Source organism: Peromyscus californicus, unplaced genomic scaffold (genome assembly GCF_007827085.1).
Source record: "Peromyscus californicus insignis strain IS unplaced genomic scaffold, ASM782708v3 Scaffold_18__1_contigs__length_77618521, whole genome shotgun sequence".
Lineage (NCBI taxonomy): Eukaryota > Metazoa > Chordata > Mammalia > Rodentia > Cricetidae > Peromyscus > Peromyscus californicus.
Window position 1 is genome coordinate 37,803,205 of NW_026294480.1, and position 24,810 is coordinate 37,828,014.

The 24,810-nt window shown below is 41.9% G+C and overlaps 1 protein-coding gene across 2 annotated transcripts in view; it reads right to left on the bottom strand.

Annotated features, from left to right (window-relative positions):
- Ndufaf2 (NADH:ubiquinone oxidoreductase complex assembly factor 2) overlaps positions 1-24,810 on the bottom strand; it is a 113,768-nt gene that overhangs the window by 20,434 nt on the left and 68,524 nt on the right. For both annotated transcript variants that reach the window (XM_052743261.1, XM_052743260.1), the window contains one exon: positions 12,975-13,015. In XM_052743261.1, the coding sequence (XP_052599221.1) occupies positions 12,975-13,015 (41 nt within the window). The remainder of the gene's footprint in view (positions 1-12,974; positions 13,016-24,810) is intronic.

Below are 24,810 nucleotides of genomic sequence, written 5' to 3' on the forward strand. Positions count from 1 at the left end.
GGGAGGCAGAGACAGGTGGATCTCTGGGAGTTCAAGGCCAGCCTAGTCTACAGAGTGTGTACAGGACAGGCACCAAAACTACACAGAGAAACCCTGCCTCAAAAAAACCAAATATATATATATATATATATATATATATATATATATATATTTGCCTGTGGGCCAAAGATGGATGCCCCAACATTACAGACAAACTTTGGGTGACTGTCCAGACAGACAAATGTCCCTGTTGTTAGGTAATATTATATCCTTCTGGAGTCTTTGATGGAGTTGAAGACTAGATAGTTATAATTACAATTTAATTAGTTATGATAAAAAGGTAAATTAGATGTAAAACTTTAGACTCACAAAAGTAAGATAGATAATAGGGTATTTTCTTTAATTTTGTCAAATACAAACAGACTGAATATTGTAACTGTAATTCTTACTTAATAACTATCTTTACTGTATGTAATTTTACTATGTTAAAATTAAAACCTTTTTAATTACACAAAAGGGGGGATATGTTATGAAATAATTCTCTTGTACACTGCAAAGACATGTCACTGGAACTGGTTTAATTAAATGCTGATTGGCCAGTAGCCAGGGAGGAAGTATAGGCATGGTGACCAAACTAAGGATGCTGGGATGAAGAAGGGTGGAGTCAGAGTTGCGAGGAGAGGCAGAGAAGCAAGATGGGCATGCCACACTGAGAAAAGGTACCAAGCCACATGGCAAAGCATAGATAGGAAATATGGAAGAGTTAGTTAGCAACAAACCTAAGCTATCGGTTAAGCAGTTATAATTCATGTTCAGCCTCTAAGTTGGTTATTTGGGAACTGGTAGGCAGGATAGAAAGTCTACCTACAGACAACTTAACATGGGCGCAGTCCCGACAGACACCCTTACACAGGAGCAGTCCTGACGGACACCCTCACACAGGAGCAGTTCTGACACCCTTGGAATTATCAGGGCTTCTCTCACTAAGGTCTTCATCTAATTAGACGAGGCCCACCCACACATTGTAGGGTAATTCTTTTTACTCAAATTCTAATTTTTTAAAAGTTAATTGCTGTATGGTACAATATAGTGGGTTTCATTTGAGATTTCTCTCTCTCACACTCACACACTCACCCACACGCTTGTGCCTTGCTCTTAATTATCCCCCATTGCCTTCACCATCCCTTTCTTCCTTCTACCCCCTGAAATAACCTACTTTCTGCTTCCTTGTCCTGTGCACATGGGCATGTGCCTATGCTTAAATGTAGATTCTGCACATAGAGGAAAATGTGGTATTTTTGTGTTTCTTTTGTCCTATTACCCTCTCTTATAATTCCCCCCTCCTCATAGTTCCTTTTCCACTTTCATGTAGTATGTGGTGGCTTAATTCACTTAACATGATGCTCTCCAGTTCAGTCCACTTTCCTGCAAATGACATTATTTCATTCTTCTTTATGACTGAATAAAGCTTCACTGTTATGTATACCACCTCTGCCTTCTCCACTTATGCTGATGACCATCTTGGCTACTGTGAACAGTGCAGCAGTAAACACAGATGTGCGTGCATCTCTGTGTTATGTGACTTGGATTCCTGTGGGTTGCACAGTTTTTCTCTTTCAGTTTTTTTGAGTAACTTCCAAACTGATTTCAATAGTGGCTGCCCAAGTTTCCGCTGCCACCAGCAGTGTATCAGAGCTCCCCTTTCCCCACACCCTTGTCAACACATGCTGCTTTCTTGATGGTGCTGACTGGTGTGAGATGGAATCTCCATAGTTTACATTTACATTTCCCTGACAGTAAACATTGAACATTTCCCAAATACTCATTAGTCATTTGTATCTCTTCCTTTGGGTGATCAACTATTCTTTGGCCTTCTAGAGGGCATATCATCAATACAAATCAATGTATTTTTCTTAAACACTGTCTTTCCCAATGAAAGCTTACACCACATACAAGTGATTCTCATTCATGCTTTTCTTCAAATTTAGATCATATAAAATCATTACTTCTCTAATATGGAGATGAGTGAAAAGAATCAAGAATCTTGATGAAACAACAAGAAAAGTGCAGATTTAGGGACATTATCTCCCATTTGGACTCCCTCAATCTTTCCCAATCTGGATCTAAGCCTGGCTTTCAAACCTAAATGAGACTCCTCTTAGTGACCGTTGATATGATTTAGGTTAACCATTCAGAACTAATTCTGTACACCACTTAATATGTATGTAGTACATTTTGATGAATCAAAGAATCTGAGCAGGAATAAATCTAAAAATAATAAATAATAGCACTTTACTTACAACTTATTTAAAAACTCTTTTATATTCCATTCCTTAAAAGTCAGATAAAGGTCAAAATGGATGGAAAACTGCTAAGAATAGAATGCGTACCTCTGCTTAGACAGACAGATGTGGGGGCAGCACCCCTGAAAGGAAAAAGCAAGAGCCTTGGAATTGATAGGATGCTTCCGGGCAATACTCACCTAAAACCAGTGTTTTGAAAAAGAGAAGGATCTCATTTTCAAATAGCTCTTGAAGGACTAATGAATACATACTTACAGGCAGGGTGACAGACAGGCTTAGCAGTGAAGAACAGACTCAGGATTGGGACTCAAAATGCTCCCAGGATTCATTTTCATCTCTTAGCACAGATCTCTAAGAAGCAAGGTGAATTTTACATCCTCGCTGTTTTCACAGAGCTGGAGGTCAACACCAAAGAAGGCACATGGGGAGAAAGAGCCTGTCTAATGCTAAGTGCAAGCTGCAGCCAGTACCTGTGTGTCTTCATTTGCTGTGGTAGTTAAGTAAGGGCAGAACACAGGGGGCAAGTTCTCCCCAATAGCAATGAAGCACTATCGCATGCGTGAGTAAATTAACTTGTTAAAACCAAGAGCTGTGGAATCTACCAGAAGTTTGGGGGGTAATTTATTATTTCTGTTTTTTTTTTTTTAAATAAAATTATTGCTGGTCAGTGGTGGTGCACGCCTTTAATTCCCAGCATTCAGGAGGCAGAGCCAGGTGGATCTCAGTGAGTTCGAGGCCAGCCTGGGCTACAGAGAGAGATCCAGGACAGTCAGGGCTACACAGAGAAACCCTGTCTCGAAAAACCAAAAATAAAATAAAAATAAAAAAAAAGAAGTAAAATTATTTTAGTACTAACATTTTAATGAGAACAGAGAAGTCGGGTAGAGTCCCAGTGCTGGCCAAGTGAGAAATCTTCACAGCACACCAGTTCGGCGGGGAGGTGTACCCTGCAGGGCTGGAGGCGCTGCTGCTGGCACCAGCCCTGACCTTTGCACCTGACCCGAGACAGACAAACGAGTGAGGTATGAGGGAAGTCAAAGGACTAGCATAACACTGCCCAGATTGTCGGTTACTGTGGCGGTAAACTGGGTCATCCATGTCTTTTTCTTGGGCTGATGGAAATGCCAGGAGAACAGGCCAGTGAGCAAGCTTTTCAGCCTTGTAGCTACAGGATCCCAGAGTGACACTGTCACAGAACACATGACACTCCTGTGTAAACTGCAGTCAGACCCCACTTCTAAGCGTGATACGTGAATAGTTTTTCTTTGCAATTTTATCATATTGGACTAATTCAGTTTCACAGAAGGAAAAAAAAGATACTAAAATCAGAAACTAAATATAACTTAACAGTATTATGTCAAATGCAATTAGGTCAGGTTGGTATATACAAAAGAAGTCTACAGGGAAAATATATTAACTTTTAAGTCCATGTGAGGTATTTGATGGTAACTGAATAAATAATAAGCCAAATTAAGCATTACGACTTTCAGAAGGAATTTCAAAAATTAAATCCTGCTGATTTGTTTTCTATGTATGTTGCTAGGGAAATTCTTTTAAGTGCTTAAGTATGTTTGAATTTCAAGTATCTCATTTATTAGTTTAAGAACGTCTAATGAGAGAAAGAAAGGGTGTGGGAGTGAGTAGGTGGGGAGGAGCTGGGAGGAGTTGGGGGAGGGGAACCACAATTAGATTATATTGTATGAAAATATTGCATTAAAAAAAGAATATCTTATTATTCTACTAGAGATTCAACCTGATCTCTCTCGCTTTCAAAATAGGATTTCTTTGTGTGTAGCCTTGGCTGTCCTGGAACTATGTAAACCAGGTTGGCTTCAAATTCACAGAGATCTGACTGTCTCTGCCTCCTGAGTGCTGGGATTAAAGGTGTGCACCACCACTGCCTGGCTCAATTTGATGTGATTGTAAGTCATTGCTTATTTATTTATCTTACTGTGGCAGGGTCTCAAACTTATTATGTAGTTAGGATGATCTTGAACTTTTGATCCTTCTGCACTTTCAGAGTATCGGGTGACAGGTGTACATGCCTGGTTTATGCAGTACTGGGAATCGAACCCAGGGCATGCTAAGCAACACTCTACTAACTGAACTACAAGTGCAGCCCTCTTGGTATTCTTTTTAGACAGAATATTTCATGAACAAAAATATAAATAGCTAATAATATACTCCTTGTGGCCACTATCAAATGGAATGGATTAAACTCTGCAGATACGATAACGTCCCAGTGGCCTCTCCTACTTTCTCCTCCAGTAACAATGGCCTCATGTTTCCTTTCCTGTCCGTCATTTTCATGCATGCTTTAATGCCTTCCCTGCATCTTGACACATCCATAAACCACAGCAGCACTTTTACGCCCTAAGACTCTACAAACCACATCACATTTCAGTCGGCACAATCAATAGCAAAGCCCCCATCATAGTGACTGCACAATGAATGCAGGCTTTAAGTATTTTTTAAAGCCTCGGAGCTTCAGTTCAGCTTGCTCAATTTATGAAAGATAGAACCATATAACTTAATTGGCAAAGCTAGTCCTGATTGTCAAAACCGATCAGCCAGATCTGACTTACTCTCTGTCAGAAAGTCTGGGTTAATTTTAAAATTCAAATAAATTTGTTACTATGCATCCCCATGACAACTTTCACACTTCTGAATTTTAACTTTAGGATGCTAAGTGGATAACTAGCTAACTAGGTGGACCGAGCAGCTCTTGTCTGGGAGACTGGCTGCAAGTTTGTGTCCTCAATAGAAACAATGTGTTGCTACTCAGATGATTTTTACTGAAGCTTTGTCTCGGCTTTGCTGCTGAGGGACTCTCCCTCAGGTGAGAATCATTCTTCAATGGTGTCTGTGGTGACTGGAGATTTTTAAACCCCAAAGCAAGGCCCCATAGTCAGGTATAGCATGGACAATAATCTTTCCTTTTAAAAAGTCGACACCTCTAATAAGCAATTTTAGAGGTCAGTTGGAAACCAGCAAGCCAGGAGTTCTTAGGCAGATTTTTTTTTCTTTCTTATAAGTGAAAGACTGCACATGCAGAGAGAACATGGAAATTGATTTCCTAAAGCTATTGAACCTGAATACTGGACAGGAAGCCTCTGCATGCCAGCAGTACAGGCAGACAACCTGAGAACCCTGATTAGTGGCTGAGTTCGCAACAAGCACAATCGGACACACTTTGCAGTAACTATCAGGTCTACTACAGAATGGTCTGGCCTACAAAGCTTAAGCTGAGAAAGTCTGTAGTACTGTATGGGACTCATCTCCAAGACCCCAGCAATCAGGAGAGGGAGACAAGAAAACCGATGTGAGTTCAGGGCCAACCTGAGCTACAGTGTGAGACCCTGTCTCTCAAAACAAAACAATTTTTTTTCCTTTTAAGTCAATGTTTGTAGGGCTAATATCACAAAAACATTTGTCATAAAAATACTATCACTCCTTCCCTCCAAGAAACTACTTTATACATTTGACTTGATTCTGTACGGTTGTTTGCAGGACTGGGGATGAGAGCTGGGGCTCAAGTGTGCTGGTAAAGTACTCTCACACACAGGCCCTCCACACAGGGCTCCACACACGGGCCCCCCACACAGGGCTCTACACTCAGTGCTCACTTGCTACTTAAGGTCACAGCACAGGCAAACCAAGGATCCAAAGAACTACCTAAGAGCTGTAACAGGCTCTGCTCCAGGCATTCTGCAGCTGCCATATAACTGTATCACTCCTGTGTTACTCAGATTTAAGTTTTGTGCATTAACTCCTTATAATTGGAAATAGTTACTCCAACCTTGTTTTCCAACAGCCACCAGTTACAATTCAATATTCAATATTTACATTACTCTGCATGAATATGTTTAACTAGTGACTTATGTAGTATGCTAGGATTACTTCTCTTTCTACCCATGCATAGTGTTTTGAAATAAAATGGCCCCCAAAGGGAGTGGCACTATTAGGAGGTGTGGCCTTGTTGGAGTAGGTGTGGTCTTGTTGGAGGAAGTGTGTCACTGTGGGGGTGGGCTTTGTGGTCTTATATATGCTCAGGATACTGCCCAGTGTCTCTCTCAGCTACTTCTCCAGCACCATGTCTGCCTGCCTACATGTTGCCGTGCCCCACCATGATAATGGACTAAACCTGGGAAACTGTAAGCCACCCCATTAAATGTTTTCCTTTATAAGAGTTGCTGTGGCCATGGTGTCTCCTCACAGCAATAGAAACTCTAAGATACCATGCTTTGCTTCTACTGGAGCTAATAAATTCTGTTTTGCACACACTGACTGTAGATGTAATTCTAAACGGTCTTATTCAATAAGAAACACAGAGCCAAATAAAGAGTTGAAAGCCTAGAGATCGAGCAGTAGTCAAGAGCTAAGACCACCTTATCTTACCACTTGCTGCTGTCCTTCCCCTGAGAGAGAGACCTTCTTCCTGTGTCCTGTCTTTTTATTGCCTTTCTGTTCTGCCTTCTCATTGGCTGTAAACCCAACCACATGACTTCCTCATCACTGCCTGTCTATACAGACCTCCAGGTCTCTATGGTTTGTACTGAGATTAAAGGTTCAGGTTGCCTCTTGGCTGTGTCCTTGAACACACAGAGATTCTGCCTGCCATGTGATCAGATTAAGGGTGTGTGCCACCACCACGGGACTTCTGTTAAATGGCTTGCTCTGAGCTCTGCTCTCCAGGCAACTTTATTAGCACACAAATAAAATCACATTTCAGCACAAATAAAATATCCCCATAGCTGACTTATAAGCGAGGCTCCTTTGCTATGTTCTGATGTGTCACATCCTTGCGTATTTCACCGTTTGGGGAGCACTCTCTCCTGCCTGCACTGCCCAGCACCACCTGGTCTAGCTGCCTTTGTACTCTAGTTCTCTTTACCGAGGTGGGAGCCTGGTCTCCTGTCCTGTCATCTCTGCACTTCCATAACTTCCTGACAAAGGGTCTGTAGAAAACCATTCTGCAAGGCCGCCCACGCTCGAAAATGTTTTTCCACTGTCAGGCTTAGTCGACACCTATGCACCGAGAGCACCGTCTCTAGCTTCCAGTGCTGCCAACCATTTCCTTTCTTGTAGCCACCTGTCCTTTGCCCCGCTTCATAGAAAACGCCTTCAATTTAAGTTCTAATCTTTCCATTAAATATTTCATTGATGATAGTTCCCCCCAAACCATTTGTGTGATGAAACTATTTCTCTTAAGCAGCATTTTGTTCTTGCTTCATCTCTGAGGATGGTAGTAAGGTTTTTAAGCAGTTTGTTTTACCCAAGTTGCCCTTTCCTGATTATTTACTTATTTATGTAGGCTTCTGTCTTTCATATTAGATACTCCCCAGATGCCGAGTATTTCTATGTAAATCTGATGGGCAGATCTATATAACACCATTATGAGGCTGTTAACTCAGTGTCCTTAACTGAGGTTTTACGTTGTTCTCAGTTGCTCAGAAACCCCAGAGAGTATCTTTCAGTACCATGAAGGCCTGTTTATTTTGGTTCTAGGATCTTAGCAGTGAGAAAATTAGGGTCTCATTTTCAATGCCACATACTCATCTAATCACTCTGTTTTCAACGTTTCTTTTTAACTTATTCATCAATATCATCATCACCATCACCCTCATTGTTGCTATCATTATTGTGTGTGTGTGTGTGTGTGTGTGTGTGTGTGCGCGCGCGCGCGCGCGCGCGCGCGCGTGAGCACGTGCCACAGGGCGTGTGTGGGGGTCTCAGGCAACTTTCTGAAGTCAAGTCCACCTTCCACCAGAGGATCTGGGAATTGAACTCAGGTTGGCAGGCTCGCACGGCGAGCACTCTCACCTGGTGATCCACCTGGCGAGCCCAACTGCTTGATTTTCAGAATGTTCCCTTTGCCTTAGATTTGCTGAGACTGTCTTCTCTTTCACGAGAATGAACCTGGAGTTTCCAGCAGGGTAGCAAGCAGACATTGCATGGATGCACACTACCACAACGTGAATCTAAGAGCATCCTTTTCTGCAGATTCAGCACTGACCCACGTTCTTTTCTCATACAGGCACAGATCTCGACCTCGCCAGTTTTCTCTAACCATCCTTCACAGCAAAGCCCACACAATTGAGATGTCAGCTTTACGTACCTTCCTTAGTCAGGACCCTGACGTGACAGGTTGATGGAACGTTTCCAGTTTAGGTTTTCTGGTCATTTCCTCATGACTACATCAGGGTTATACAGTTTGGAAGATTGTTTTATGGGTGATGCTTTATTCTCTGCCTCAAACAAGGGGGCACTCAAAACACCAGTTTTCTACAACTTAGCAAAACATCTGACCATCTGGAGAGGGTTTTTCCTGACAGGTTTGTCTATTAGGAAGCTCTACTTCCCCTTTTATAATTAATAAGTAATTCATGAGGCTATGCTTTCAGATCATGAGACCTATTATTCCAAAGACTAGGAACCAATAGTTTTAGTATCTGCCGATGACTCTTCCCTGAATCAATGATGGCGTTGACAGAAGAAAATGGCAATATCTAACTTTATTGTTTCTTCTCCTAAATGGCTGGCCTCTAATTATCTCTAAAGTTTCCAATCAGTTCCTAGTTTTCAGCACCAGGTCACCCATGTTCAGAGTTTCTGGACACTGCCAGCTATTGAGCGTGTTGAGTTCTGTGTTTAAGCTGCATTACCTCTGGCCTTTCCTTCCTGACAGTTGTGTTAGAGGTGTTACCACCTGTCTGTGTGCTTTCTAGCTTCCGAACACAGCTGTCCTCTCTGCCTTTTCAAGTACACTGTTGCTGTCACTTCCACCAGACTTGTAAAAGTGAACTCCTGTGTATAACTCCCCGCCTTAACTGAATGTCCATTATTCCTTCCCTACTTTCAAGTTTACATGGATGGCATCCAGTACAGAATCCTCTATGATTTGCTCTTTTTGTGCAATACCATGTTTTCTGAGATTTACCCAGGTTCAGACATCAGCTCTACTTCACTCAGTTTTAATTAATGATGCTAGATCCCATGTGAACATGCTACAATTTTCTTATAAGCTTCTACCACATTCCTAAAAATACGAGGTTTGGGGTATGAGGGGTGTCTACCTTTCAAAGGAACACAGTCCACCTTTGCAATTTAAGTCAACAGGAAAGTAGGGCTATCTATGCAAAACACCAAACTTCAGACTTTTCAGTTTGGCAACTTATAAAATGAGCCTAATAACACTGAGCACAGAGAACTCAATAACTGTCAGTTACTTGGAGACAACTCTGAAATAGGCCTCAAGAATTCAGAAGCAATATTCTTCTCTGAATGTTAAGCTGCAAAATTGACATATTATAGGCCAGAGCAGAAGTATGAAAGGTAAAATCAAAGAAAAGCTGCAGGGCTGGCAGCATCTGACCACACTACAGCAGCCGTGACAGTAAAAGATGGATGTCACTCAGAAGGGGAGCAGAGAGGAAAGGGTTCGAGAGACACATGCTGGCAGACAATCCAGATAAGTACTGTCTGTGACAGTGGAAGCCGAACCGGCACCTGACAATCTTCTGTTCCCATCCACAAGGCTCTGCGTGTCTGAAGAGTATCGGTAACAACATACAATCTCTCAACTGTTTGCACCCTGGGGTCAGACTATCGCAGTCGTGCGGTGGACGCAGTAAGCAACATTAAATAAGCATGAAGTAGTTAGGTGTCTGTTTTACCTGTTTCTCCTCATTGGAACACTAACCAAGCTCCTGCCTCCCCTGCTTTGATAGTGTTTCCCACTGTAAACCAGTACTGGAGTTCTCGTAACCATTTCATGAGCGCTGGACAAAATGAGTCTTGGGAGCTTCCAGCCCAGAGTCAAGACAATGGTCCAGTTAGTAACCAAAGCCATGATAAGTGCTCCTACACATCCACCCAACCTATGCCTAGACTACACCAGCACCATTTCTAAGCACTTTTGACTAGTCTTTCTTTATTGGTGTCTCGAACTCCTTTTTCCCTTTCATGAAGCATATATTGAAAGTAAAGTAGGCAGACCACTAATATTGTGGTTTTCTTTTCTTACTGTCTGTAAACATATCACTGAATCATCATGCCTTTTGCCAATAATTAGCAAAAAGCATGGCCACTTTTCAAAAAGAAAAGCTTATTGTGCTTCTAACTATTCTGTTGGTCTAAAAAGAACAATATTTTTAAATATTTGCCACTAATGGCTTCTAATAAGGTAAGATTCAGGAAAAGTCTAGCTCATTGGTTCTGTGAACTACAGCTCACTTCGTCCTGCACTAGAGAGCAGGTGCTGAGCCATACCGATGTACTGTAACAGTGTGAACCTCTTTGAAAACAGAGCAAGCAATGTTCAACTTGGAAATATGTTCAGTTTTACAAGGTTAATCTGTAATTGGTGGATAGAAACTCAAGCTCATCACTCAAATCTGTCTATAAAAACCAACTTCACAAAAACAAATCAAGCTTTGCACCAGGTGGTTATGATGTCATCAGAAAGATGAATAAACAAAACCATAAACTTGAACACTAAATTCCAAGGGCCTAATAAGGTGTCTAAGCCAGGGTGCTCAAGAAAGGAGTGATTGCTGTGGGTATCGCTCTGTATAAATAAAATGCTGATTGTCTAGTAGCCAGGCAGGAAGTATAGGTGGGACAAGCACAGAAGAGAATTCTGGGAAGAGGAAGGCTGAGTGAGGAGACGCCAGTCTGCCATCCAGGGAGCAGCATGTAAAGGCAGCAGGTAAAGCCATGGAACATGTGGTGACATACAGATTAACAGAAATGGGTTAATTTAAGATAGAAGAACTAGATAACAAGAAGCCTGCCACGGTCATACAGTTTGTAAGCAATATAAGTCTCTGTGTGTTTACTCGGTTGGGTCTGAGTGGCTGCGGGACTGGCGGGTGAGAGAGATTTGTCCTGACCGTGGGCCAGGCAGGACTGGAGGAAACTTCAGCAACAAGTGATTAAATCTGTGTATGAGTTAAGAAGTTGAGAAGTTAGCCAAGTGGTGGCACACACCTTTAATCCCAGTACTCTGAAAGTAGAGGCAGGCAGATCTCTGAGGTCGAGGCCAGCCTGGTTTATAGAGCAAGTTCCAGGACAGCCAGGACCATACAGAGAAACCCTGTCTCAAAAAAAGAAAACGGAAAAAAAAAAAGAAAAGAAAAGAAGGAAGGAGGGAGAGGAAGGGAGGGAACAAAAGGGAAGGGAAGAGAAGGAAGGGAGGAAGGAAGGAAGGAAGGAAGGAAGGAAGGAAGGAAGGAAAGAAAGAAAAAAGAAAAGACTTCAGAGAGGCATCCTAGGATTCTAATGAGCCTTTTAAAAAAATTTAAATATAAGCAGGTATGTCTGTCAGCCGATGGCCACAGAAAGAAGCATTAACCCCGAGAGACTCCCAGGAGCTCCTCTAAGGAGTATGAATGGAGCAGGTAGAAGAGGGTCAGGGAATGAAGTCAACAAGCTGTGGGAAGAAGACCTTCCACTGGCCAGAGCACCCCAAGAACTGTACTAGAAACTGGTCCCTTCACCCTTCAAGTTGACCAGGAGAGAAACAGTAATGGCATAGTGTTTGAGTTTATAACAAACATATACTATTCTAAAAATTCATATACTATTCAAACATATACTATTCTAAAAATTTAAAGACTGCTGTCCCCAAGGCTCTCAGGCTGGCCTCAAACCAACCATCCCCCTGCTTCATATTCTGAGTGGATAGTATTGCAGGCAACTGGCCTAGAAAGTAGTTTTTCCTGCTAAAGTGTTTTTTTTTATATTTTTGATAAATCCCATAAGATGTGCATTTATTGCAGTCATGTGGCCAAACTGCCTTCTAAAATATTCACATTTATACTTATAGAGCTAGGCTGCTCTCAACCTTGGTCAAAGAAGACTCTTTTCATAGTGGCTTTAGTCAGGGCAGAGACATGGCATGTCTTCAGTGCTGCGAACAAGAGACTGATCAACCTCCTCCCAACTCCAGGGTCCAGGGAATGTCGTGAATGTAAGGAGGATGGGACTGGAGGATGGGGGAGCACTTTACAATGCCCTGACATGACTACTGTACTCAGGAGCACACAGAGGCTGTGGTTATCTGCACAAGGTCAACCTAGCTAAACTTCCAGCTTGGATGGGTGGGCAGTGTGCTCTCCAGGCCCCAGTCCTTGATGAGAAGCTACTGGCCCTTGATGGATGCTGCGGGAGGGAGAATCATTCTCTTTCGAGGATGTTCCCACTGGCAAGTTTCCTGTGCAAGTGGCTGGCCTCGTGTTCATGCACACATGGGCAGGGCTAGAAGGATTCAGTGGGTTATCGAAAAAGAAAGAAGAAAAACAAAAGAAACATTAAGTTGCAAGAGAGGCATGATTAGAGGGGGAAGATGGGTAGTTGATGAAGAGAAATGGAAAGTGGATATAATCATATTTCACACTGAATGCAGGCATGAAAATTTTAAGAATAAAGAAAAATTATAATTACAAGAATGCATGAGGAAAACGTGCACATATTTTTATCACACAATATTACTATGCAATGCTAATGTATTGTGATAATATATTATTTTATTAGAAATACTTGAGAATTATTTCTTACACAGTAAAATTAATACTGAGATGTGTTATATTTTCCCCAAGAATTTATGTATCTTTAGTAGTACAAGTTCTCAGCTGACAAACACAGTATTACAATCATAAACCATCTGAATATTTTCCCATGTATTCTTACCTCCATAGTAGGTGGAGTCTTTCTTGTTCTTCTAATCCATGCTAAAATGAAAAATAGCATTTAGATGTTTGTTTTCCATAATTTACCCATATTAAACATTTTTCTTTTACATTTTTTAATAGGGGACCCAACAGCATGTGTGGAGGTCAGAGGACAACCCCCCAAAGTCAGTTCTCTCCCTCCACCATGTAGGGCTTGAGGAGGGAACTCAGGTTGTCAGGTTTGGTCGTTACAGCTCTGACCTGCTGAGCCATCTTGCTGGACATACATAAGCATTTTATACACTCGTGCCTACAAGATATTTCTGAACATCTATGATGTACTGTTTTAAATATTGGAGCTTTAGCAAGGAACTGAGCAGATGAAATGCCTCAATCTACTGCAGCTTATATACTAGAGAAGTGGGGTACAGGAAATAAACACACTGATGTATAATGTCAGGTGATCTGTGTTGCGAAAAAAACACTAGACTATCAGGAAGACAGTTTCATATCTTCAAAATCACAGCTCATAATCATCAGAATTCAATTTAGTCTATGGCATAAAGGACAAATCACAATAAAGTTCAAGGCAATGTCAAAATTACATTATTCTGGAAATCAGAATTTGTAATTGCCCAATTTATCAAGGATTTAGGGAAGTTTTTATTACAGAAATTTTTCTTCTTATGTGCTCTAGTGGGTAGCCGCCTTCTCTGGCTGCAGACCATCAGTCTTCACTTTAACTCTTGGGAGGCAGGCTGCAGAGGTGGGACAGACACTGGTTCAGTGCCCACTTGGTAGACACTGCGTCAAAGGGAAGGGCGTGCAGCAGCTGCCTCCAGGAAAGCTACCAAGCACGTTCTAGAGTCAGACTCTCTGGGTTTTCCCTTCACCTCCATCACTTCCGAGCTATGGTACCCAGGGTAACTCATTTCATTTTCAAAGCATCAGATTTTTCTTCTGTAAAATGGAAATTAAAATTGTATCTGCAGTGAATGGTTGTTTATGAAAGCCATGATTTTTATATTTACATATATATTCTGCTCACTATTTAGCATATGAAAATATAAATGTATTCTTATTATTCAATTTTATTCAATACACCTATGTTTGTTTTTCTGTTTTGTTTTGTTTGAGGCAGGATGTCACTATGTAGCTTTGACTGGCCTTGAACTCACAGAGATCCTCCTGCCTCTGCGTGACAAAGATAAAATTAAAAGTATGTAGCACCACACCCAACCTTATGCATTTTTTTAAATATGTGATTTTAAAAAGCAAAAATCCAATAACATCTGCTTGTCCTATGAGGGTTTACAGGAGATTCTGAAAACCTCACTGTGGGTAATGTAGTCTCTATACTAGTCAGTGGTTCTCAACCTTCCTGATGCTGCGACCCTTTAACAAAGCTCCTCAGGTTGTGGTGACCCCCAACCATAAAATTATTTTCATTGCTACTTCATAACTGTAATTTTGCTACTGTTATGAATTATAATGTAAATATCAATGTTTTTTGACTATCTTAGGAGATCTCTGTGAAAGGGCCAAAATGACCCCAAAGGGGTCACAACCCACATGTTGAGAACCACTGCTTTAGAAAAGTAAAACCGTCTTCTAATTTTAGTTGATTCAACCTTCTCTATAAAACCATGAAGTATCCTTATTTTATAGGAAATTAGATAATTCTCCAGATTTGAAGGTTAAGTAGTAATGGTGGGATTCAAATCAGATCTGCTCCTGTCCTTGGCTCTGAAACCAACCATGCTTTCCTAAGCAGTCTGTCAACCTTTAGCAGCAGTCCAAGGGCACCAGAGCAGGAGGAGGGCTAGCTGCGAGCCTACCCATGTCAGAACAGACAAATCATCGACCCCACTCTATACACCAGGGAACTGAGGCTCAGACAGACTGAGCAATGTGCTTCTGGCTGTAAAATTCATGAGAAGCAGGCTGGGTGTTAAAATGGTGAAGTGGCTGTGAAGGCAGAGCTCTATCAGTTGAGCAGACACCGCTCTTCAAGTTAGCTTTGCCAAATGCCTCTTACCATCCACATGATAACATCAGGACCGACCTTTCTCCAAAGTCTAGTTCTGCAGTCGTGGGTACGGAAATGGACATTCAGCTGTGGGCTGGAATCCTTCCCCTTTGCTGCGCTCTCCTGCACTGACCCCAGATGTGCATCACCAGCAGGTTCCATGTTCAGCACTCTCTACCCCATTTCTGAGCTTTTCTACTTCTGATTCTTTTCTGCACTCTCTTTTTACTATCTTTAGCTTCTATTCGGCCCATCTGAACCAAAACTTGCATAGGTTTTATATGACTATAGGCTGTCAATGTCAGAGCACACCAATGGGAAATTTATCTTTCTATCATGCAAATGCCTTGAGAAAGTAGGTTCTTAATACTTACTGAATACACACGTTCAGTTCATACATATATTCATTGCAATAGTTCTTCTTGCCCATTAGAAAAAAATGGCTTAGTAACATCAAAACTCCTCCATGCCGTCAAGGAAAAGAAGTGATTTACAACATTTTCAGCTGCTTCTTTATGGTCAAATAAGCTATTTATATTTGTCAATTTTCCCCCCAGGAGACAGGTTTGATTTAAAATCATTTAGTGTAAGTCCCATACCTCTCAAAAGTTTCAGATAACTCTTCAGCTTTAATTCACATTAGAAACTTAGTTCAGAACAACCGCCCACCAGGACAGTGTTCAGTAAATCTGAGACTCAAGCTAAATCCAGTCTACTGCTTGTTTTTACATCTTTATGTGGCTTTTTCTTAAATGTCAAAAGATGCATATTTCATGACATATGAAAATTATAAGTAACTTAAATTTTCAGTGTCTATAAATAAATTTTATCAAAACATAGCCGTGCTGATTTGTATCTATGGCTACAGTGGCAGAATTGAGCAACTGTAATAGTCCAAATGACCCACAAAGTCCAAAATACCATCTGGTCCTTTAAAGAAAATTTGTGCCAACCCCAGGGCTGTCATTTAGTACAATCCGCTCAGCAACAAGTATATATCTAATGTAAACCACTACCATAACACCTAAAAGACCTTCATGATTAGCTATTATATATTTTACTAATGATACTGTATATTCTAGTCTATAAATCCATACCAGTGGGCATGAGCCTGTGATGAAAAGGTACAATGGCATAATGCACATTATCATCAGGAGAAAACCACAAAATGACTGTTTTACTGGCAAATCCACAAACCAGCATTTTCAGATTTCTCCTGAGATTGTGAAAAGATGTTTTAATGAACCCAAAGCATTAAAAAAAAAATCTTCTTTTTTCAGTACTTGGGGATTGAACCCAAGGGCCTTGTGTATGGCAGGCAAGCACTCCACCACAAGCTGCACACCTACTCCTCATTTTAAAAGGTTTTAGTAAAGGTGAAGACATTGGGGGAAACTATTGCTTGTTTTACATCTTTAAATGTTAGTTTAAAAAAAACTGAAAGAACATTTATGACATGAAAATTATAGAACTATAATTTTCAGTGTCTGCAAATAATATTGTATTGAAACATGTGTTTCCTGATTTTAAGTTTAAAATATCCATGTATAAGTTGAAGATGCTGAGTGCCACCTAGTCAGTGTCACAGCACATTTTTCTCTAAAGAAGGACCGAGGGCTTCCCTAGGCTTCATTTAACTATCTTTGCTTTAAATGGATATAAAATGTTAACTGCTGCAATAAGCTTGTACATTTATGGTTCTTCAAAAACCAGATACCCGAAACATCTTTAGATGATGGCTGATGGCACTTCTGTTTGTTAAGTATCCAGTAGAGACCACAGCTGGACACGGTCCATGTGATCATTCATTCTGACAATCAGACCCACTTCCTCAGCTACCACAGCTTGCACAGACATGTCCTGGTGAGAGCGGGCAAAAGGCAGAAGAAGAGGGAATGGAAAAAGCAATAATACTGAAGCAGGACTTTAAATCTCAGAACAATCTAAACAGAACCTCTATCTAATTATGAATCATAAAATGTTCTTACTATTGGCAAAATATCTGTAAGGTGAATTCTGTATTGGTCCTCTTTATGTTACCATTGTTCAAAGAGAACCCAGCAAAAGGACTGGGCAGTTAAAGCCCTGAGATCCTAGCAGTCTTTCATCAGTGCTCATTTGCATTCTCATTACTATGCATGAACCTTAATATTCCCATCGGCACATACAAACTATACCGAATATAAAGGTGAGCATGCAATTAAGGGTCCCATTAATCATGTAGAGAGACTAAAAGAAGCAGGGAGAAGAATACTTCATGAGGTATACTTTCTTCAAATCTCTACAGGCATTAGGATCCTTCTAGAAACACCTCTAACCATCAATGGTAAATTATATAGCCTACCATCAAGTTAGTACGTGAACAAAATCAGAGGATAAAGAAGTTAACGGTTTGCATCAAAATATATAAATTTGGAAGAGATGTTTATTTCACTTAAGGAAGATACTCATAAAGTCTCATAACAAAAGAGAAAGAAAGAAAAAAGAGATCTTCACCAGTTCTGAGAGCTGGCACTTCATAAAAATAAATAAAGGTACACTTTTTTCAAGTTTGAAAAATTCTTCAAAAGACATATTGTGAAATGAGTCTTGTTTCACATTACATTTTCTGGTAAATGAACTTTGAGTATATCTTATAGATATACAAGAATTACCTGGTGACCTTTAGGATTCAGGGTGGCTTCTCAAATACATAGCAAAAACTTGAAGCTTAGTCCTAAAACTGCAAGGAACTGATGCTGCCAGGTGGGAGGAAGGCAGATCGTCGCCTGGCTGGTACCTGCATCACAGTCTGACAAGACCCTCACGAGAGAACCCAGCTAGGCCATGCCTGGGCTCCTGACTCACAGAAATTCTAGGGTAACAAGCATATGCTGCTTGGAGTAGCTAACGTTTGGTGTACTTACACACAGCCCCAGCAACAGAGCAAGCTCACCAGTTCATTCTGTTATTGCTGCGCCTTACTCCATCGCATGGAGATAGGACAATTTGTTTGGTCACTTACAAACTGGGTAACTGAGGCTTCTTCGCAGAATTTGGGACACGTATTTAGGTAGACAGACGAATGTCTTTATGTCTCTGGGGAAATACCTAGCAGAATTTCTAAGCCATGGGGTGGTGTATGTTCACATTTATAAAGAACTGACAGACTATTTTCCAAAGCTGCTTTACTATTATATTCCGGGCCAGCAACCTATGAAAGGTTGAGGGAATTTACAGTGGTGAAACATGAATTCACTTTTTGCCCATTCTTAAATTCTAACGCTTCTCAGCTGTAAACTGTCTTGATAAAACAGGTTTACATTATTTAATCTCCCAATCTTATTCTTGTTCAAAAAGAGTTTTAGGAATTCTAGGTTTACTGCATGCTGACATAAATCAAGTCAAAACCAACGTATCAAGCTTTCAAAAGTTAGGTGTATTGGGGGAGGTATTTACATGCCTCCGGACATGTGATGTTGACATCAGATGTCATCCTCTATTACCTTCTACATTAAACACACACACACACACACACACACACACACACACACACACACACACACACACACACACACGTGCACTGGGAGGTGCACGTGTCTGGGGAGGTCAGAAAACAGCTTGCATGAGTTGGTTCTCTCTTTCCACCATGTGAGTTCAGGAGACTGAACTCGGGTCGTCAGACTTGGTGGCAAGAGCCTTTTATCCACTGAACCATCTCAGTGGCCCTGCTCCACCTCATTTCTTAAGATGGGGTATTTCACTGAACTTGGAACTCACTGGCTGGTCAGACTGGCTGGCCAGTGAGCCCTCGCCTTTGCTTTCCAGCACCGGGTTATAGGCATGCACCAGGCATCTGGGTGCTGGGGACCCACGCTCAGGTCTTCATCCGTGCAGCACAAGCACTTAGATGCTGAGCCATCCTCCCAGCCTTGGCTTTCGAATGGTAAAACCACCATCACACTAGACTAACTCCACAGTCATCACGAGCTAATCCTTGGTGGTGGGTAGTATTTTGGGGATTAAATGCAGAGGCTTGCACATGCCACCAACTGGCCTACCACCTAGTTATATTCCCCAGCCCCCTTTTGATTTTTATTTGAAACAGGTCTCATTTAGTAGTCCAGAGTTACAATCCTGACTAGACTAACTAGGTAGCCTCCCAAGGGGCTGGGATTACAGGCATACACTACTACATCTGGCTCTCTGTTGATATATTGCAGGGTCAGTGATTTCTGTGTCTGTGTGGATGCAAGATTCTGATCTGTAGTACCACATATTCTTTATTGTTTTGTATCAGGATTGATAAACAGGATAAACTGGGCTTAACAAAACTAGTACTGGCTACATTTTTAGAAAGAACGTGTGATCCAAAGTGAGAGAAAGATGTCCATTCTTTAATTGCTTGGTAGAGTGTTCTCTAAATGCCAATTAGGTCAAATTGTTCATCATAATTGTCTTTTCTATCATTTTGACAAGCTCTGCCTTCCACGTGGTCTTTTTAGACTAAATTTATTTGAACTACTTACAGTTAGGTTTCAAACTAAAGATGTTTGTAAATGTATATTCATAACACCATCGTGCACAATAACTAGAAGATGGAAGCATCCGACCCAGTGTGATGATGCATAAACTGTGACTGTGTACAATGGAATCCAGTTCACCCTGAGAAGGGAATGGAATTCTGATGTGTGCTGTGACATAGACAACCATGAGCACGCTCTGCTAAGTGAAATAAATAAGCCAAACACAAAAGGGCAATCACAATCTGATTCTTCGTATATGCTATGTCTAGAACAGTCAAATTCATAACAACAAATCGTAGAATGGTGGTTAATTTTTAAGGGAGGGAGTTTCCGTTTGGAATGATGAAAAACATTCTGGAGATGAACAGTGTTGAAGCTTCAACAAGAGTCTGAATGTACATAACGTCTGAGGTGTACCACTTAAAACACCAACACAAAGGAAATAATCATAAAAGCCATCTTACTATATGTAAAGTGCTAAGGTAGGCCCTGAAATACGGTGATGGCCAAGTTGGGACTCCACCCTAAAGAATCTTCAAGTCCAGGAGAAGGAGGTAGAAAAACAAACAGGAAGTTTGCTGGAGTGGGTTTAGTGCTATGTGGAGGGCAGGAAGTGAGTGAAAACAACAGGAATGTTGCATCTGGTACTAGGGACTGAGAGTAGCATCAGGAAAGGTTCCAAAGAAAATCAACATCTACCCCAAACCTGAAGGAAAAGTAGGTGTTAGCCAAGACATTGAAGCCGTGGGTTAAATATAACACTATACAGTAGAATAAAAGAATTTAATACAATGTAAGGAGTCAAAGAGCAGGGGCTGGGGCTTGGCAGTGCAGTCCATGCCTTGCATGTCCAAGGCCCTGGGTTCAATCCCTGGACCGACAACAGGAAAACAAACATCACAGACTTAGAAGACATGGTTGGAGTTCAAAACTTGTGGTAGCTGTCAGCTTTGGGGAGGTTTTAAGCACCCTTGACTCAGCAGGAGGAATCAGGAGTTGACCTAAGTTCTCACTGTCCCACCCACCCACCCTAGCTGTCCCACATTCCTACTGATGGAATTTCTGTGCTCTTCCAGCCATGGACCAGCGCTCGCATACCTTCCCTTTTCAAGGGCTTTCAACTGATACATGCTCTCTTTGGGGAGTGGATCTTCGTTATCACTACTGAAAAATCCTCTCATTTCCCGCTTCCAAGACAGCCAACATAAACCCTTTCTCACCCGGCCTTCCTCTCTAGGTAGGGTCTCACGGCTTAACTTTCTTTAGAGATAACCTCCTCAAAACACCATCTCTCCTTATCTCCTCAAAGTCTCTTTTTTCTCTCAGGCGCCATCAGCATACTGAAGTGTTTTGTCAGGGTTAGCACCGGCCTGTCTGATCTTAATGCAGCCGGTTAATATGTGACACCGCTCATCACATCTTCCCTCCTGATGACTTGCTTCCAGAATGTGACACTTTAAGTTTTCCTCTTAATTTTCCTGTCAATTCTCTTGTCTCCATTGTTCTAAACCTGAGGGGCACAGCTTCAGCCTTCTATGAACTTCCTGCTTACACTCACTGCCTCTGTGATTTCATCTGGCCTCACAGACTTAGGCAGCATTTGTTCGTTGGAAACTCCACATTTTTATTTTCAACCCAGACATTTCCACTGAATTTTTCTTTTTCCCCAAGACAGTGTTTCTCTGTGTAGTCTTGGTTGTCCTGGGTTTCAGAGATCTGCCTGCCTTTGCCTCCTGAGTGAGCGCTGGGATTAAAGGTGTGTGCCTCCACTGCCTGGCTCCACTGAATTCTTGACTCTCAATTTACCATTTCTAATCGGATGGTGAATGGGCACTTCAAACTTCCTATTTCTAAAACTGGCTTCACTTCCCTCCTAATCTGTTGTTCCCCGTTACTGTTAAAAGCCACTGTATGTTCCCCTGGTGAGACCAGAAGGCTTAGCATCATAACTCACATTCTTTGTGTCCAATGTGTCAACAATCCCTTTAGCTCTACTTTTACATTGTTCCAGAATGCATCTACTTCCTTCCACTCCTACTGTTAATCTGGTCCAAGTCACAATGACTCTTTGCCTTATTTAGTGTTAGAAATCATTCTGTCTCTATGTTTTGATGACATCGCCCTCAGTTCTTCTAATTCATTAGCCAGATTGATCCTTTGAACTATAACTCAGCATGTGGCTACTCCTCAAACTTCTCAGTGACTTCCAAATTCACTGAAAGACAAGGCTGCGGTCCTTACAACAGCCCACAATGCTGCCCACCACATCGGGCATTCTCTTCACACTCTAAACTTCCAAATTCACTGAAAGACAAGGCTGCGGTCCTTACAACAGCCCACAATGCTGCCCACCACACCGGGCATTCTCTTCACACTCTAAACTTCCAAATTCACTGAAAGACAAGGCTGCGGTCCTTACAACAGCCCACAATGCTGCCCACCACACCGGGCATTCTCTTCACACTCTAAACTTATCCCCCATAGCTTTCTCTCGCCTCTCCTCCAGTCACATTGGCTTCCCTGACATTCCTTAATCACCAGAGTGAGTCTCTGCCTCAGGGCCTTTGTACTTGCCTTACTTATGGCCCTCTCTGGTTACGGCAGAGACAGATCTTCCTTCATTCTTTAGACAACATAAGGTACCTTCTCAGAAAGGTCCTTCTGAATTCTAATTAAAACTGCAGGAGCTCCCCGAGTACTCCATTTGTCCTTGCCCATGCTATTTGCTATGGTCACTAACACAGTATGCAAGCTCCCCGAGTACTCCATCTGTCCTTGCCCATGCTATTTGCTATGGTCACTAACACAGTATGCAGTTTAGTGCTTAACTGGTTTGTCTCCCCCACTCCTGAACGTCTGCTCTAGGAAGTCAATAGCTTCCTAGAGAAGTGAATGAAAGCCACACTATTTAATCCTTGTTGTATGACAGCAGGCAACTGCTAGGTACCAGTACTTTAATATTAACAATTAAAAACGTCAACTCCTATTCATCTGGATTGAAAACAGGTTCATTTGGTGTTGGTATCAATGGCTTCAACAGCCCCCCACTTCCCTGTACATAGTGTTGTATATATTTGTTAATATTTTCATGGCACAAAGTACTTATTTTTTATTCTTAATTGATGTGTGCCACTGTAAAAGTGTTTGTGTTTCAGTATTTGGCTGATTCATAATTTTTAAGAATATGCCCCATGGGGATAGTATGCTGAATTACCAAATCAGGACAGAGTCATAAAAAGCATTAAAACTTCATTTCAATTCTCGGAAAGTCTCAAAAGCTGAAAAATTAGCCATTACCTATTTGTTTATTTATAACTTAATTTATTTCTAGAAACATTTTAATTCTATACTATTATTGGGAAAATGACAAAACAGGCTCATAAAGAAGGCACAAGTGTTACCCGAGATTTGCAAATGTAGACCATCTGGGAAAATAAAGCTCAATTGCTCCTTCTAGAAGTTGCCAACTTAGAGACTGCATTTCAAGCTCTGTTATCTACCCATAGGTAGCTCTTTCTCACACTCCTACTGTTCTAATAGTCAGTGAGCAGAAATGGGTATCATGAAATGGTATTTACAAGCACATGCCACCGTAAGTGGAACATAATGCTTATGGCTACCACATGGAAGCTATCATGTTATGACCACCAAGAAGCAAGGGCTCTATATGTACGAAGTTGCATAATCCCAGCAACTGACCTAAACTTACTGGACCTTAGATGTTCTATAGGTTAAACATGAATAAATATAGTGTCTGAGTTATAGGACTGCTGTTATGATCAAACAAGACAATGACTATAGGGGAAGAGTATACCACAGGTATATACACTACTTGGTAAGTGTTAAGCAAAGTAGAAGATAGATACTGGTATTTCAGTCGTCTTTTATTTTTAGTGTTTGTGTGTGTGTGTGTGTGCACATGAATGTGTGCATAGACACACACACACACACACACACACACACACACACACACACATGCACGCACCCACCCACATGCATACCAGCATGTGTGTGCTTTTACAGGCCAGAGGAGGACACTGGGTATTCTCTTACTCTCTGCTTTATTCTCTTGAGACAGACAGAGTTCCTCACTGAATCTGGAGCTAACTACCAGGCAGCAAACTCCAGTGAGCCTCTTGTCTCCACTCCAGACAGCACTGCATGTGCTACAGGTGCAGAAGTTGCAGGTGCAGGAGTTGCAGGTGCAGGAGTTACAGGTGCAGGAGTTGCAGGTGCAGGAGTTACAGGTGTAGGAGCTACAGGTGCAGGAGTTACAGGTGCAGGAGTTGCAGGTGCAGGAGTTGCAGGTGCAGTAGCTACAGGTGCAGGAGGTGCAGGTGCAGGAGTTGCAGGTGCAGGAGTTACAGGTGAGGAGCTACAGGTGCAGGAGCTACAGGTGCAGGAGGTGCAGGTGCAGGAGGTGCAGGTGCAGGAGTTACAGGTGCAGGAGGTGCAGGTGCAGGAGTTACAGGTGCAGGAGGTGCAGGTGCAGGAGTTACAGGTGCAGGAGGTGCAGGTGCAGGAGCTACAGGTGCAGGAGCTGCAGGTGCAGGAGTTGCAGGTGCAGGAGTTACAAGTGCAGGAGTTACAGGTGCAGGAGCTGCAGGTGCAGAAGTTACAGGTGCAGGTGCTACAGGTGCAGGAGTTGCAGGTGCAGGTGCAGGAGCTACAGGTGCACATGCAGCTGCACTCAGCTTTTTATGTGGCATCTCAGGTCCTCATGATCTTTTATAGAAAAAAAGGTTATTTTTGAGACAGGGTCTCATACTATAGCTCAGACTGGCCTGAAATTTACTATGGAGCCCAAGCTGGCCTCGAGCTTCAGGCAGTTCCCCTGCTAGAATCACAGGCAAGAGCTACTACATGTTGCTTTCCATTTCAACTTCTGTCTTCAGATAGGGGTCAGTTACCTATCCTTCATTTAAGACGAAGTCAGTTAACAGGGTCCTTGTGAGTTAGATAAATACTCCAAAACATCACCTAATGTAAGTGTTCTCCATAGGTTATAAAGGAGAAAATGAAGACCCAAAATATGTTACTTTCCCAAGTTGAGGAGTTAGTGGCTGCTGGAAAAGAACTCTAGTCTGGGGCTGGGCAGGTGCAAGGGCAAGGCATGAGCATAGCTCTGACTCTGACATGTAGGAGCGTGGTCTGCCTGTCTCACCTCACCCCAGTCCTGATGGAGCCGCACAGCTCGGTGCCACACGAGCACTCCCTTACTAAAATTCTGCTACCTTCACAAATTTCAAATAAATGCAACGTTCCAGAAACAAAGTTGTAAAGCGTTTCCATGGAGAAGTAATTCTATGTCCTCTAACTAA